Source organism: Eurosta solidaginis, chromosome 3 (assembly GCF_040869045.1).
Source record: "Eurosta solidaginis isolate ZX-2024a chromosome 3, ASM4086904v1, whole genome shotgun sequence".
NCBI classification, from domain to species: Eukaryota; Metazoa; Arthropoda; class Insecta; order Diptera; family Tephritidae; genus Eurosta; species Eurosta solidaginis.
In genome coordinates, this window is record NC_090321.1 from 166,069,516 (window position 1) to 166,083,569 (window position 14,054).

Genomic DNA, 14,054 nt, shown 5'->3' on the forward strand with positions numbered 1-14,054 from the left:
CATCCGTTTATGAGTTATAGCTGTTTAATCAAAAATTTTATGATTTTTTACTACATTTTGGCAATTTGCCACGCCCTTATAATATATACCTTCAAATTATATTAACTGTACCATCTCACGTAGCTAAGCTTTCAAATGCAAAAAACCGTTTTAAAATCGGAGCATTCTGTGTGAAGTTATGTGCGTACATGGCATTTAGAGACTTTATTTTATAAGATTTATTGATAGATATAGATAGATGTAGATAAGACTAAAGCTAACAAATTTTTTTAACGGCGGCAGATTACTAAGCGTCCAAAAGGAGTAACAGCCAAACTCAACAATGCAGTCAAACTTTAGGTGTTAAAATAACCTAAGTTTGTAGGGCAGCCATAGTTCTGAAAAATCCCATTTGTAGGGAAGGTGCCACGTCCCAATTCCACATTTAACTGGAGGTGTTAGGACTTAACGTCATATAGCTCTTTACCATTATCCTTCCATTACTACATCCAGAGATATGCAGTATGATATATTCCATTTGTACGGGAGTTGCCATGCCCCCTTTTTCCTAATTGCACATTTTCTTGGTGGTGTTAGAAATTGACTTCATATAACTCCTTACTGAATTTCAATGTTCTGGCATGTATACCTTCAGAGTTATGCAGTACCAAAGATTCCATTTGTAAGGGAGGTGCAACGCCCCTTTCCCCAGCCAGCATTTTTTGAAAATTTTGATCAAAAAATATTTAAATATCATACCCCAATATGATTAAAAACGTTCAAATTTAAAAGCATTTTCTGTTCGAAAATAACTGTATCGTCGGGAGAAAAATGTACCTTAAATGTGATTATTCTTGAATAATCATTTATGACGCCTATTTCGAAACGCTTTATTTCATATTTGATATCATTGTAAAATTGAGCTTTAATAGTTTTAGAGTAATATTTAACTGCTTTTCACAGTCGCTTTCTGATCATGTTCGTGAACATATTTCAATCGTTTTGGTTGAGATTTTTGAATCATTTTTGAAAGCGATTATGATGCATTTATTCTTTATATCTCATTCAAAATAAGATAATACATAATAATCTTATTTCATCAGGGAAGTAAGGCATGCGGAAGTGAGCTATTTAAACCACAGGTAACTTGCAAACTAACTTGACTGATATACACCTGCGACTACAACATCCAACATCAGCTATGATCGTCAATATCTTAAAATACGATACGGTACGGGATGTTGAAGCCATATCCAGGCATGTCAAGATAGCTTCACTTACCTGGGGTTCAAATAGCTCACAACCTTTGTATTGTCCAACTATTATGTATTTTCGGGGAAGCCGAAGGTGGAGAAATGGTTGGGGAAATCTTCGGTCACGAGCAGCATTTACATTATTTCTTGTCTTGAATAATATGTATAATTGTATAAATAATAAAGATTTTATATATTTTTTCTGAGCTTCATGATTGAAAAAATATGTGTATGTGAAAAAAAATAAGATTTTCATTGAAAAGTAAAATTTTATGAAGTATAAAATTCATTATTCAGTCAATAAAAAAAGATTCAGGAAGCTGAATTAAAAATGATTTATAAATTTTTGATCACCTAAAGTAAATACATTTGATTCAAATATAATTCCAAAATATGATTGAAAAACCATATTCAGTTTTTGATCATCAAAGGTAAACATATTTTATTATTCCTTTTATTGTTTTTTAAGAAATATAAAATTTTAATCATCAAAGGACTTCAAAAATGATTACAAAAAGTGATCGAAAAATGATTTACAGTTTTTGATCATCAAAAGTATTCATATTTGATTATTTCTTTTGTACAATTGTATGACAACTCATTATTTAGTCAGAAAGAGTAATCAAATTGTATTGATATGCAGGTAAATTCAAAATTTAATCATCTAAATGCTGAGTGGGTCATATATCGAAATTATTTTTAGCCTAAAGCCTTCGTCTTGATCGAAGGAACCTATAGCCAAAATTTGGTGATGATTAAAGTGTGGGAAATACGTTTCCATAGCGAACACACGCACACAGAATTTGATTTTTATATATATAGACGTCACTTATCTACGGAAAATTTACGGCAAATTCACGTGCAAGAATTATTTTTCTAACTGCCCACTCAGCATTTAGATTATTAAATTTTGAATTTACCTGCATATCAATACAATTTGATTACTCTTTCTGACTAAATAATGAGTTGTCATACAATTGTACAAAAGAAATAATCAAATATGAATACTTTTGATGATCAAAAACTGTAAATCATTTTTCGATCACTTTTTGGAATCATTTTTGAAGTCCTTTGATGATTAAAATTTTATATTTCTTAAAAAACAATAAAAGGAATAATAAAATATGTTTACCTTTGATGATCAAAAACTGAATATGGGTTTTCAATCACATTTTGGAATTATATTTGAATCAAATGTATTTACTTTAGGTGATCAAAAATTTATAAATCATTTTTAATTCAGCTTCCTGAATCTTTTTTTATTGACTGAATAATGAATTTTATACTTGATAAAATTTTACTTTTCAATGAAAATCTTATTTTTTTTCACATACACATATTTTTTCAATCATGAAGCTCAGAAAAAATATATAAAATCTTTATTATTTATACAATTATACATATTATTCAAGACAAGAAATAATGTAAATGCTGCTCGTGACCGAAGATTTCCTCAACCATTTCTCCACCTTCGGCTTCCCCGAAAATACATAATAGTTGGACAATACAAAGGTTGTGAGCTATTTGAACCCCAGGTAAGTGAAGCTATCTTGACATGCCTGGATATGGCTTCAACATCCCGTACCGTATCGTATTTTAAGATATTGACGATCATAGCTGATGTTGGATGTTGTAGTCGCAGGTGTATATCAGTCAAGTTTGTTTGCAAGTTACCTGTGGTTTAAATAGCTCACTTCCGCATGCCTTACTTCCCTGATGAAATAAGATTATTATGTATTATCTTATTTTGAATGAGATATGAAGAATAAATGCATCATAATCGCATTCAAAAATGATTCAAAAATCTCAAACAAAACGATTGAAATATGTTCACGAACATGATCAGAAAGCGGCTGTGAAAAGCAGTTAAATATTACTCTAAAACTATTAAAGCTCAATTTTACAATGATATCAAATATGAAATAAAGCGTTTCGAAATAGGAGTCATAAATGATTATTCAAGAATAATCACATTTAAGGTAAATTTTTCTCCCGACGATACAGTTATTTTCGAACAGAAAATGCTTTTAAATTTGAAGGTTTTTAATCATATTGGGGTATGATATTTAAATATTTTTTGATCAAAATTTTCAAAAAATGCTGGCTGGGTGGTCTCTAAGATGGTTTTCGAAAAGTGGCACGCTAACTTCACATGAAGTTGGCGGTGCACCATAAAAAAAATTTGAAATTTCTTGTTTCGAATTTATAAAATAGGCTACTTATCTACGGAAAATTTACGCCAAATTCACGTGCAAGAATTATTTTCCTATCTGGTATCTAAGGTAGTTTTCGAAAAGTGGGACGCTAACTTCACTTTCGAGAAAAAAATTTGATTTTTTTTTTTTCAAATTTAAAAAATATGCCACTTATCTATGCTAAATTTACGGCAAATTCACGTGCAAGAATTATTTTTCTAACTGGTCTCTAAGATGGTTTTCGAAAAGTGGCACGCTAACTTCACATGAAGTTGGCGTGCCACTCGATATTGTCTAAAATATAGGCGGGCAAATTTTTTTTTCACGGATAAATTAAAGGCAATTTTCCCAATAAGTAATTTTTCCACGTAAAAATTTTCTTGCTGTTGTTGTTGTTGTTGTAGCAATACTTCGCCCCACCTAACAGCAGCGACCGATCACAAATGGCATCAATATCCTCTAACGGGAGTCCAATGAAACTTGCCGTTTCAACAGGGGTGGACCATAAGGAAAGGGGTGTTAGAGGCGTTGGTTCCACATTACAATTAAAGAGATGGTTGGTGTCATGTGGGGACACATTGCAAGCGGGGCATACATTTTGTATGTCGGGGTTGATTCTGGATAGGTAAGAGTTTAACCTGTTACAGTATCCAGAACGAAGTTGAACAAGAGTGACACGCGTTTCCCTGGGGAGTATGCGTTCCTCTTCCGCGAGTTTTGGATAATTTTCTTTAAGTACTGGATTAACCGGGCAATTCCCGGCATAAAGGTCCGACCCCTGTTCATGGAGTTCACCAAGGACCTGCTTGTGTTTTTTCGCTTCATACGGCTGGGTTCTCAGGTGCCGTATTTCCTCAAAATGCTTACGGAGATGACTCCTTAAGGCCCTATGCGGTGCTGGTTCATCAATCAGATGTCTGTTGGTATGCTCAGGTTTCTGGGTATTCAACAGGAACTGTTTGGTCAGCATCTAATTTCTCTCCCTGATGGGAAGTATTCTCGCCTCATTATGCAGATGATGTTTTGGGGACATAAGAAGACAGCCCGTGGCGATTCTGATGCAGTATTTTGGCAGGCCTGCAGTTTCTTCCAGTGGGTAATTTTTAGGCTTGGCGACCATATGGGTGACGCGTAGCACGTAATCGGCTGGCTAATTGCTTTGTATGCAGTCATGAGCGTTTCTTTATCTTTTCCCCAGGTAGTGCCAGCGAGGCATTTGAGGATTTTGTTACGGCTCTGAATTCTCGGAACAATCGCGGCTGCGTGCTCACCAAAATGTAGATCCTGATCAAACGTGACACCCAAAATTTTGGGGTGTAGGACAGTCGGTAGCGCAGTGCCATTGACGTGGATGTTCAAAATGGTAGACATTTGGGACGTCCATGTTGTAAATAAGGTCGCGGAAGATTTAGTCGGTGATAATGCCAGGTTTCGCGAGGCAAAAAAACTGGAGAGATCAGGGAGGTAGCCGTTTATTTTATTGCATAGCGCATCGATATTTGGGCCTGGGCCTGTGGCCATTATTGTGCAGTCATCGGCGTAGGAAACGATTGTGACTCCTTCCGGTGGTGAAGGTAGCTTAGATATGTAGAAATTAAACAAAAGTGGGGATATGACACCACCCTGTTGCACCCCTTGTTTAATTCTCCTTGGTTTTGATGTTTCGTTTCTAAATTGCACCGATGCCTGCCGACCACCCAGATAATTTGCGGTCCACCTTTTAAGACATGGGGGAAGGGTGGACCCTTCCAGGTCTTGCAGTAACGAGCCATGGTTGACCGTATCAAAAGCTTTTGATAGGTCTAGCGCTACGAGTACTGTTCTATGGTGGGGGTATTGATTTAAACCATAATTTATCTGGGTGTTAATGGCATTTAGCGCGGTGGTAGTGCTATGGAGTTTTCTGAAGTCATGCTGATGAGAGGCTAACTGCAAATTTGCTTGCAAATAAGGGAGCAAAATGGCTTCAAGCGTCTTTGCTACTGGCGATAGGAGAGATATCGGACGATACGACTCACCTATGTTAGCTGGTTTCCCAGGCTTTAGTAGCGGGACCACCTTGGCCATTTTTCATTTCTCGGGTATGACAAAGGTGGAAAGAGACAGGTTGCAGACATGCGCTAAATATTTGAAACCCTCTTTCCCTAGGCTTTTAAGCATCGGCATGGCTATGCCGTCTGGGCCCACTGCTTTGGATGGTTTAGCGCGACCAATGGCGTCCTCAACCTCTTTAGCGGTGATGGTGATTGGTGACGCGCTGAATTTGTTTATGTGCGTGTCTATTGGCTCTCCGTCTATCTTTGTCGACCGTAGGATGCATTATATATTGCCGGCAGAAAGCGCTCGCGCATTTTTTCGCATCCGACAGCACTTTGTCGCCAAAGGCGATGGAAACTTTGTCTTTGTGCTTATTCGGATTCGATAGGGACTTTACGGTGGACCAAAGTTTACCCACACCGGTAGAGAGGTTAAAAACTCTTAGGTGCTCCTCCCATTTCGCCCGCTTGTGTTCGTCCACAAGCAATCTGATGCGTTGGTTTATATCCCTTATTTGGGGGTCGCCTGGATCAAGCTGTCTTATAAGGTCACGTCCTCTCGCTAAGTTTGCGGCCTCCGCCGGGAAGTGGGCCGGATTTCAGGAATTCTCCCTGCGGGAATGAAACGTGCCGAGGCGGATTCAATGACCTTACGGAAGGCACGCTCCCCTTGGCGGGAATCAGTCGGGATAGGGAGGGCAGCAAAGCGGTTGTCTGTAAAAGATTTATATTCTTCCCACTTTCCTTTTTTTAAGTTTATGAAAGTGCGTTTTTCGGTAACGATGAAGTCGGCGGTACGCTCGAGCGAAATAAGTATGGGCAGGTGGTCGGATGCCAATGTTACCATCGGCTGCCAGTTCACGCGGTTTACGAGTTCTGCGCTCACTATTGAGATATCACCCCTACTGTCCGCCCGCAAGTTTGAATGCCATAGATCGTGATGGGCATTGAAATCGCCTAAGATAATGCGATTGTTGCCAGTGAGTAAGGCTCTGATATTAGGGCGGTATCCACTGGGGCAACAGGTGGCAGGAGGGATGTAGATGTTGATGATTTCTAGGTTTAAATCGCCTGACCGGACAGATAGGCCTTGACGTTCTAAGACATTGTCCCTGCGGTCGATTCCAGGATCAAATATATAATATTGCACAGAGTGGTGTATGATAAACGCGAGGCCGCCTCCATTTCCGCTCTCGCGGTCTTTCCTGTGGACATTATACCCAGAGCAGGTCTGCAATGCAATGTTGTGCGCTTCATGAAATCGACTATCTCCGTAATCTTCCCAGTTAGTCCATTACAGTTTAACTGCAGAATTCTGAAGTGTATAAGGGGAGACGCCGCCACTCTGGGGATAAGTGACGGGTGACTACGCCTGGGTTGTGGAAAGTCAGGACGCAATTGCTGTTGTGGCCCTGGGACTGGGCGTCCTTGGGCAAGCATTGGGGTACCCGGAACCCGAAGGGTTAGGGGGTCAGAATATTCCCGCGGTAGGTATGCCTGTCGTAAGAGGCGACTAAAATACCAGATTCAAGGGGCTGAGTCGCGCAACGCTTCAGGTTTCCAGCGCAATATATAGCTTCTCCAAACCCAATTGTCAACCTCACCTATCCGCGGCGAATCCTGTTTAGCCGAGGCTCTGGCGACCCCAAGCTCCTCATGGAACCTGGGGGTGGGGGAGGAGGGGATGGCCTGAAGGTTTAATGTGGCCACATAAATCGTTCCCGAGATGGTCGGGCTATAGCACCTTAATGGTGCTGTGGTACCGGAGCGTACCGGATCTGTATCCGGCAAAGGACCATTACATCGATAACACTCCCCAAAGCCTTCGGGGAGCAACCTTATCGCTACAACAACAACAACAACAACAACAACAACAACAACAACAACAACAACAACAACAGGGGGAGAAGACGGCGGCAGGGGGGGGGGGGGGGATTCAAGGGGTTGTGTAGCGCAATATATAGCTTCTCCAACCCAATTGTCAACCTCACCTTCGAGCGGCGAATCCCGTTTCACTAACAGACGAGGCTCTGGCGACCCCAAGCTCCTCATGGAACTTGGGGGAGGGATGGAGGGATGGCCTGAAGGTTTAATGTGGCCATATAAATCGTTCCCGAGATGGTCGGGCCAGCACCTTAATGGTGCTGTGTTACCGGAGCGTATCGGATCTGTATCCGACAAAGGACCATCACATCGATCACTCCCCAAAGCCTTCGGGGAGTAACTAATCGCTACAACAACAACAACAACAACGGGGGCAGGGGTGATGCTCAGCATTGCTACCGACTCTACTACGAAGGTAGTAGTTACGAGTGGTAGCAGCTGTTTGAGTTGTTGGCGCCGTGGGGTGCGAGCAGCAGCGGGTACTTGTTGTGGCTTGCTGAGCAGCGGGGCTGCTGGGAGGTAGTGGGGGCGCTTAGGCGTAGACTACGGGACGCCCTTGGGCGTGAACAGCAAGGAGCCACAAAAGATTTATAAAAGTTACGTGGACGTCGGGTTTTGGGATCAAGCCGAGAACAACCTATCCCTTGCACGAGACACACTGAACAGAATATGACCGTCCTAAAAAGATTATTTTCCCCCGCAATCTAATGAATATACTTGAACTTTTAAAAATACAATAATATTGCTAAGCTTACCGGAGTATTCGAGTTTGGATTTACACCTCCGTGTGTGTTACGGACATGCTGGTTTAACTCTGCTTTCGACATAAATCCTTCACCACAACTAATGCATGGATATGGCTGGTCCCCAGTGTGAATTCTTTAATGGTAATGAAAGTATTCTATTATTTTGTTTTCATTACAGCTTTTCCTATTCGGAATTACCTCATGTGCGATACTAATGTACGTTTTTGTAAAAACTCTTTACCACACAAGGTGCACGAGTGTGGCACTTTGCCGTGTATACGGCCGTGATTCACCAATTGGAATTTTCGTGGGAACGTAACGCCGCAATCTGGGCAGACAAAAGGATTCAACGATCCATGAAAACTGAGAAACAAATATTAATATATGTATGCAGAAATAAATTAAAATATATGTAGATATATTGAAATCATATTCATAGATATTTACCGTGAATGCATTATCAAATGATTTTCCTGAGCAAAACTTTCACCACATTCTTCACAAACGTATGGTCGTTCACCAGCATGAAATTTACTGTGTGTTACTAAATGTCGCTTCAGTGGGAATGTACGCCCACATTCGGGGCATACAAATGGCCGATCACGACTATGGACACGTGAATGTGTTAACAGGTGGTGTTTTAAAGTAAAACTTTTCTTGCATTCCGTACATTGAAAAGGTCGTTCAGTTGAATGCAAAAGTAGATGAGTGTTGAGACAGTGCTTATGAGCAAAACTCTTGCTGCAATGTACACATACATGCGGCCGCTCTCCTGCAACAGGATTTTCATCTGAATAAAATTGAGCAAATATTTCAGTTTTTTTAGATTTAACATACCAGTATGTACTCGCGCATGCGTCGTTAAGTGATGTTTAAGAAGAAATGATTTGCCACATTCACCGCAACTATAAGGGCGTTCTTTTTTAACTGTTGCATCATTCTAATCGACGGAATAAAGTAAAACAGAAAAGTTAGTATCGTTAATTAGCTTAAGTATAATGATCTGCACATATTACTATTCACCTCACTATAGCTCAAATTATCTTGCAACTCTGTTTTGGGAGATAGCTCTAATGTGCCAGGCTCTAATTTTAAATTTGGTGTATCTCCTTGAGAGTCCTCTGTTTCTTCTAAACCTTGTATAACTTTTTGAACCTGCACTGATATTCCCGGCAAAATGTCACCTAAGGGAGTGCATTCAATTCGGGAAAAAGATCAGAGAAAATAAATGTTGACAGAAATTAATATATAAAACATATTGGTTAGTAATCCAAACATAAAATATAGTGTCATAATTGTATTTGTGTTAGCCTTAGTAGTATCGTGTTTGATGGCTCAGTAGTAACCCAATCACAAAAACCGATCCGAACGTCCGCATTTAAATGCGGTGTTAGAAGTCCATCATTAAACTAATCGAATACATTATTAGTGCATCGCTCAAATATTTGAGCAACGCAAATATACATTTTCTTTTTAATGAAATTAATAATTGAATTTCATAATGTAATTAAAAATTCAAATCAAATTAACTAAAGCCTATAAAAAATCTTTATATAAAGTTAAAAGAATTTTTAGCCAATAGACATTTTTTGGCCAAAATCGACTCATGTAAAAGCAGCATAACGGTTGCAGTGGGTGGAAGTACTTTGGTTGCGTTAGACGTAATAAATTACTAAGTATAAGATTTCTTTAAGGTTGGCGGGGGTCCTTGACATACATAAGCCAAGCAGCACTTTAGAAAATTACAAACATGTTTTATTGCAGCACTGAACAGAACACGGCCAGTTTGCTGACGTGGAGAGTAAACTTTCTAAGCTTATTGAGGATAATATAACTTCGATCGCTGCTACGGTTTCTGACTCGTCTGTCCGGATCGCTGTATTGGAAGCTAATGCGCCTTTATAAAAGATCATTTGGAGGATGTAATAGAGCGGTAAAATTCCAGTAACCGCTGCAGTCGGGTTTTAGATCTAAGCACAGCTCTACTGTAGTTATGAAGATTCTAGATGACATACGTATTTAATTTGACAGAAATCGGTTAACATTGTTATGTATGCTAGACCTTTCAAAGTCATTTGAATCAGTTAAGCATAGTTTGCTATGTATGAAGCTGAAAACTTACTTCGGATTTAGTGACTGAATTTAATGATGAGCTACTTGGGTGGTACAGCACAGCGTGTTAAAGTAGGATTTGATATTACGCCATAATACGCTGGTTTTATTTTGGGACTACTATTATTTAGTCTATTTATAAATGACATCTTCAACACCTGCGCAAATACGTGACAACGCATCATCTGCGATCTATATGTCAGCGATGCTGAGGCAAGCTTCTGAACTTTGTGCCCAGTATAACAGCGACCTGTCGTCCTTATCCCATTGGGCATCTACGAATTTTCTTGCCCTTAACAGTGCTAAGTATGTACTTCCCATTTAAAAAAAGACACGTAAACGTTTTACCAAAACTGCGTTCTTCAACCTAAGTCTGATATAGATAGATAAAACAAATCCTGAGATGGGACATTTTTGAAAAATATTTTGAGATAGGGCGTTATTGAGATACTCCATTCAGCAGTCGACATAACCTCATAAAAAAATTGCTGATTTTCTAGGAACTTTTAATTCAGGGTTTAACTTTCACAGAATAGTCCATCATAAGGGCACTCTTGCAACACGGAAAGCTCTTTTCCGTTTAATCATTCATGGAATCATTCCCAATAAACCGTTAATTTGGAATATTCGTAACACATTCAGTTGATACTACCTCAGGCCATCCGAATATTCCAAAATATAAATACATATCCAAGTTTCCATAAATTCTAATAATAAATATAAATATAGCTGAATGTTCCGAACAAGTCGAATGAATAAGTTAACACGCTCAATAAGTACATTTCGTTATGGTATCTCCATTATTTACTAATGGCATTTTTAAATGAATCGATTTGCTAGTCGAGTTTTTGTCTTGAACCAAGAATTTTATATTCTTTAGGTTTCGTATGCTAATAAGATTACGAAAGCGCACGATTCCTTGGTGTCCGTACTTTTCATAAAATTAGTTAATTAAATCATGACATAGTTAATAACATGACATAGATAATAAATTTACAACAGGCATGACGTAGCTGAATGCGTTTATAACCATTTCAACTATCGTAGGAGTGCGAGTTCGACTCCCACTCCCGGGAGAAAAGGCTTTGAAGAGATTTACAAGGTATAATCGAAACAGCTGTCGCCTTGTCCGTCCTGATGTCACGTTGTTTAAATTTTTCCCAAATTATTAAATAAATTATAAAAATTAAAAAATTGCTTCAAATAAATGTTTTCATACATTTAAAAAAGCAATATGGGCAATCCCCGATTATTAAAATCATACAAACAGACAAAATTGGTTAATTCGTTGTAGTTCTATAAATAGAACGAAAACAGCGACAAAACCAAAGTTTCTTTGAAAACCGCCGTACCAAGCATAGCTTTAACACATAATTGCATACGAAGTATGCAATGTGTAAAAGATTAAAATATGCAAAAAGAAGGCAATTGGGAAAAACTTTACAACAGGCATGACGTAGCTGAATGCGTTTATAACCATTTCAACTATCGTAGGAGTGCGAGTTCGACTCCCACTCCCGGGAGAAAAGGCTTTGAAGAGATTTACAAGGTATAATCGAAACAGCTGTCGCCTTGTCCGTCCTGATGTCACGTTGTTTAAATTTTTCCCAAATTATTAAATAAATTAATAAATTCAACCTAAAACTAAAAGAATTGTACTAAAGATTTCTGCAGGTCAGTGCTTATTGGGCATTTGTAAATTAATTGCTTCCTATTTCTACTAATATTCTTCGAAAAATTGCAAAGAAATACCTCAGTTAACGGATGTCAATTCGATTTGGAAAAAAATGTATGTACAACTGCGGGCAAAATAATAGCAGTATGAAGTATAGTATTACAAGCCAACCTAATAAAAACGCACGGCAGTTTTCTGTCGAAAATGTCTCACATACACATACAACTTGTATGAGAGCAATCGAAATTGAATTTACTACGTAAAAAGCTAACTCGATTTCCAATTTTTGCGTGACATTTCGGTTTTAAGTTGGTACACATGTTTCACATTGCCGCAACGCATGCTTAATTCGGTTAGGGCAAAAAAAAAGTCGTTTATATGCGTGCGTTAAAGAACCGCAGTGCGTTTTTATTAAGTTGGTCTAGCTTTAAGAGCAATCGGTCAAAATAAAACGGTTCATCTTACCTAATACAAATTTATTTTATAATCTGTTAAAAAAAACTTAAAACTGTCGACGGAGTAGACGCGTTGTTATCACATAAAGATAGAAAGCTATGAATATTATTTCTTATGCAAAATTGTAAGTTTTCCAGAGTGTCAAGAACGTTTCAAGCTTGTAAAATATATGAAAGCAAATATTGCTTCTCGGCTAGCATAGCTTATAGCCAGCACTCTGCCGTCAACCTTAAAGCTCAACACACTAACATTCGCAGAACTGCTATTATTTTGACAAATTGCTATTACAGCTAAACTAAGAAAAGGCTGTTTAACAACTATAAAGAACCCCATTGATAAAATTAATTCAGTGTTAACACCAGTAAAGTAAAAGTATTTTATAAATATGAGAAAAAAATTTGGTTTGTTTTTTTTACATATTTACACATGTCTGATATTATTTTAACCTGCTACTATTTTGACCCTTGTATGCCTTGTATGCAGTGTTTCAACATGACACAAACCATCTTTGCATTCATTCTAAGAATCATTATCTATTATAGGCAGCTCACTGCGGTCTATCTCTGCCGAAAGCTGCTAGTTTCCTACGATCTACATTAGGGGATTTTGATTATTCGAGTGGTCGTGCACATTAGGCAAGGCGAAGTAATTCTTCATCAACAACAAGACAGTCATCGAGCTTTAAGGGACAAACTGGAAAATGTTGCCAACGAAAATGCTCTTCGAAATGCATATTTATCGTGTTTTGCATTTTGTACAATCTTCAGAAAAATCATATATATTATTTCTAATTGCTGTTTTTATGTACGGGTCCCTTTTTCGCTCTTATTTGGAATCCAAATCTATAAATAAAGTTTTGGTTATAAAGATCAAGTTTCGGTCTATTAGCGAGCTTTGGGAAACTTTGGTCGTAGTGCTTTTGTTTAGCTATATTTTAAAAAAATAATTTATTAAAAATAAACGAGTGTGAGCACACAAAGAAATCTATTTGCACTATGGCACTATTGTGTATATTTGCACTGCATTTCTGTCAGTTGCTGCCATACGCTAGATGGCAGCGCAAGGTGTAAGTTTTAATTGATTGATAGAACATTTGATTTCTTTTGATATTTGATAAGAGACTTTTATATTGGTTGCGCAAGATGCGCACGGGTCCGGCTCAATTAAATTTTGGGTAATCTTTTGTGCCTAACTGAACTATAAAACTCTCCTAACAAACCTCGATTTCCACAACCATCGAGATATACATATATGTATATGTAGTTCTGAAATTGTAACCCAACATCGTTATCTCTTTATATTCAATATTATAAAACCTTTGAGAAATCTTTTGAAATTTATAGTTCCTGACAACATTTCCAATTACATTTCAACCTTTGATAAATATAGAGGCCATAATAATTAGCGAAATGATATCCAACATCAATATTCAACCTTAGATAAATTTTAAGTTCTAAAATCTATATCCAACATATTTCTCAAGTTGTTATCTTACATTGGATACCGAGTTGAGGTAAAATTGAAAATAAAAATGTTCTCCAAGATGGCACTACCAAACCCAACACCGGTTTATCGTGGAGAAAAAACCATGTGGTTTGTAGTATTGATAAATCGTTATAAATTAAAAATCATGTATACCTTTGACCCCCTTATTCATAACAATATAAAAACGATTTATAAATATTTTTAAAACGACATTTCCATACGAATTTCGAATT

General features: G+C 37.9%; 1 protein-coding gene across 7 annotated transcripts in view; it reads right to left on the reverse strand.

The window, feature by feature from the left end:
* cg (combgap) overlaps positions 1-14,054 on the reverse strand; it is a 72,713-nt gene that overhangs the window by 40,916 nt on the left and 17,743 nt on the right. For 5 of the 7 annotated variants that reach the window (XR_010951113.1, XR_010951114.1, XM_067773754.1 and 2 more), the window contains 5 exons: positions 9,117-9,277; positions 8,931-9,033; positions 8,541-8,883; positions 8,292-8,456; positions 8,103-8,226 (listed from right to left, as the gene is read on the reverse strand). Coding sequence is in view for 5 of the 7 variants with exons in the window: in XM_067773754.1 (XP_067629855.1) it covers positions 8,103-8,226; positions 8,292-8,456; positions 8,541-8,883; positions 8,931-9,033; positions 9,117-9,277 (896 nt within the window). In the remaining 2 variants the exon portion in view is untranslated. The remainder of the gene's footprint in view (positions 1-8,102; positions 8,227-8,291; positions 8,457-8,540; positions 8,884-8,930; positions 9,034-9,116; positions 9,278-14,054) is intronic. The other 2 variants (XM_067773757.1, XM_067773755.1) reach the window with 1 other exon arrangement.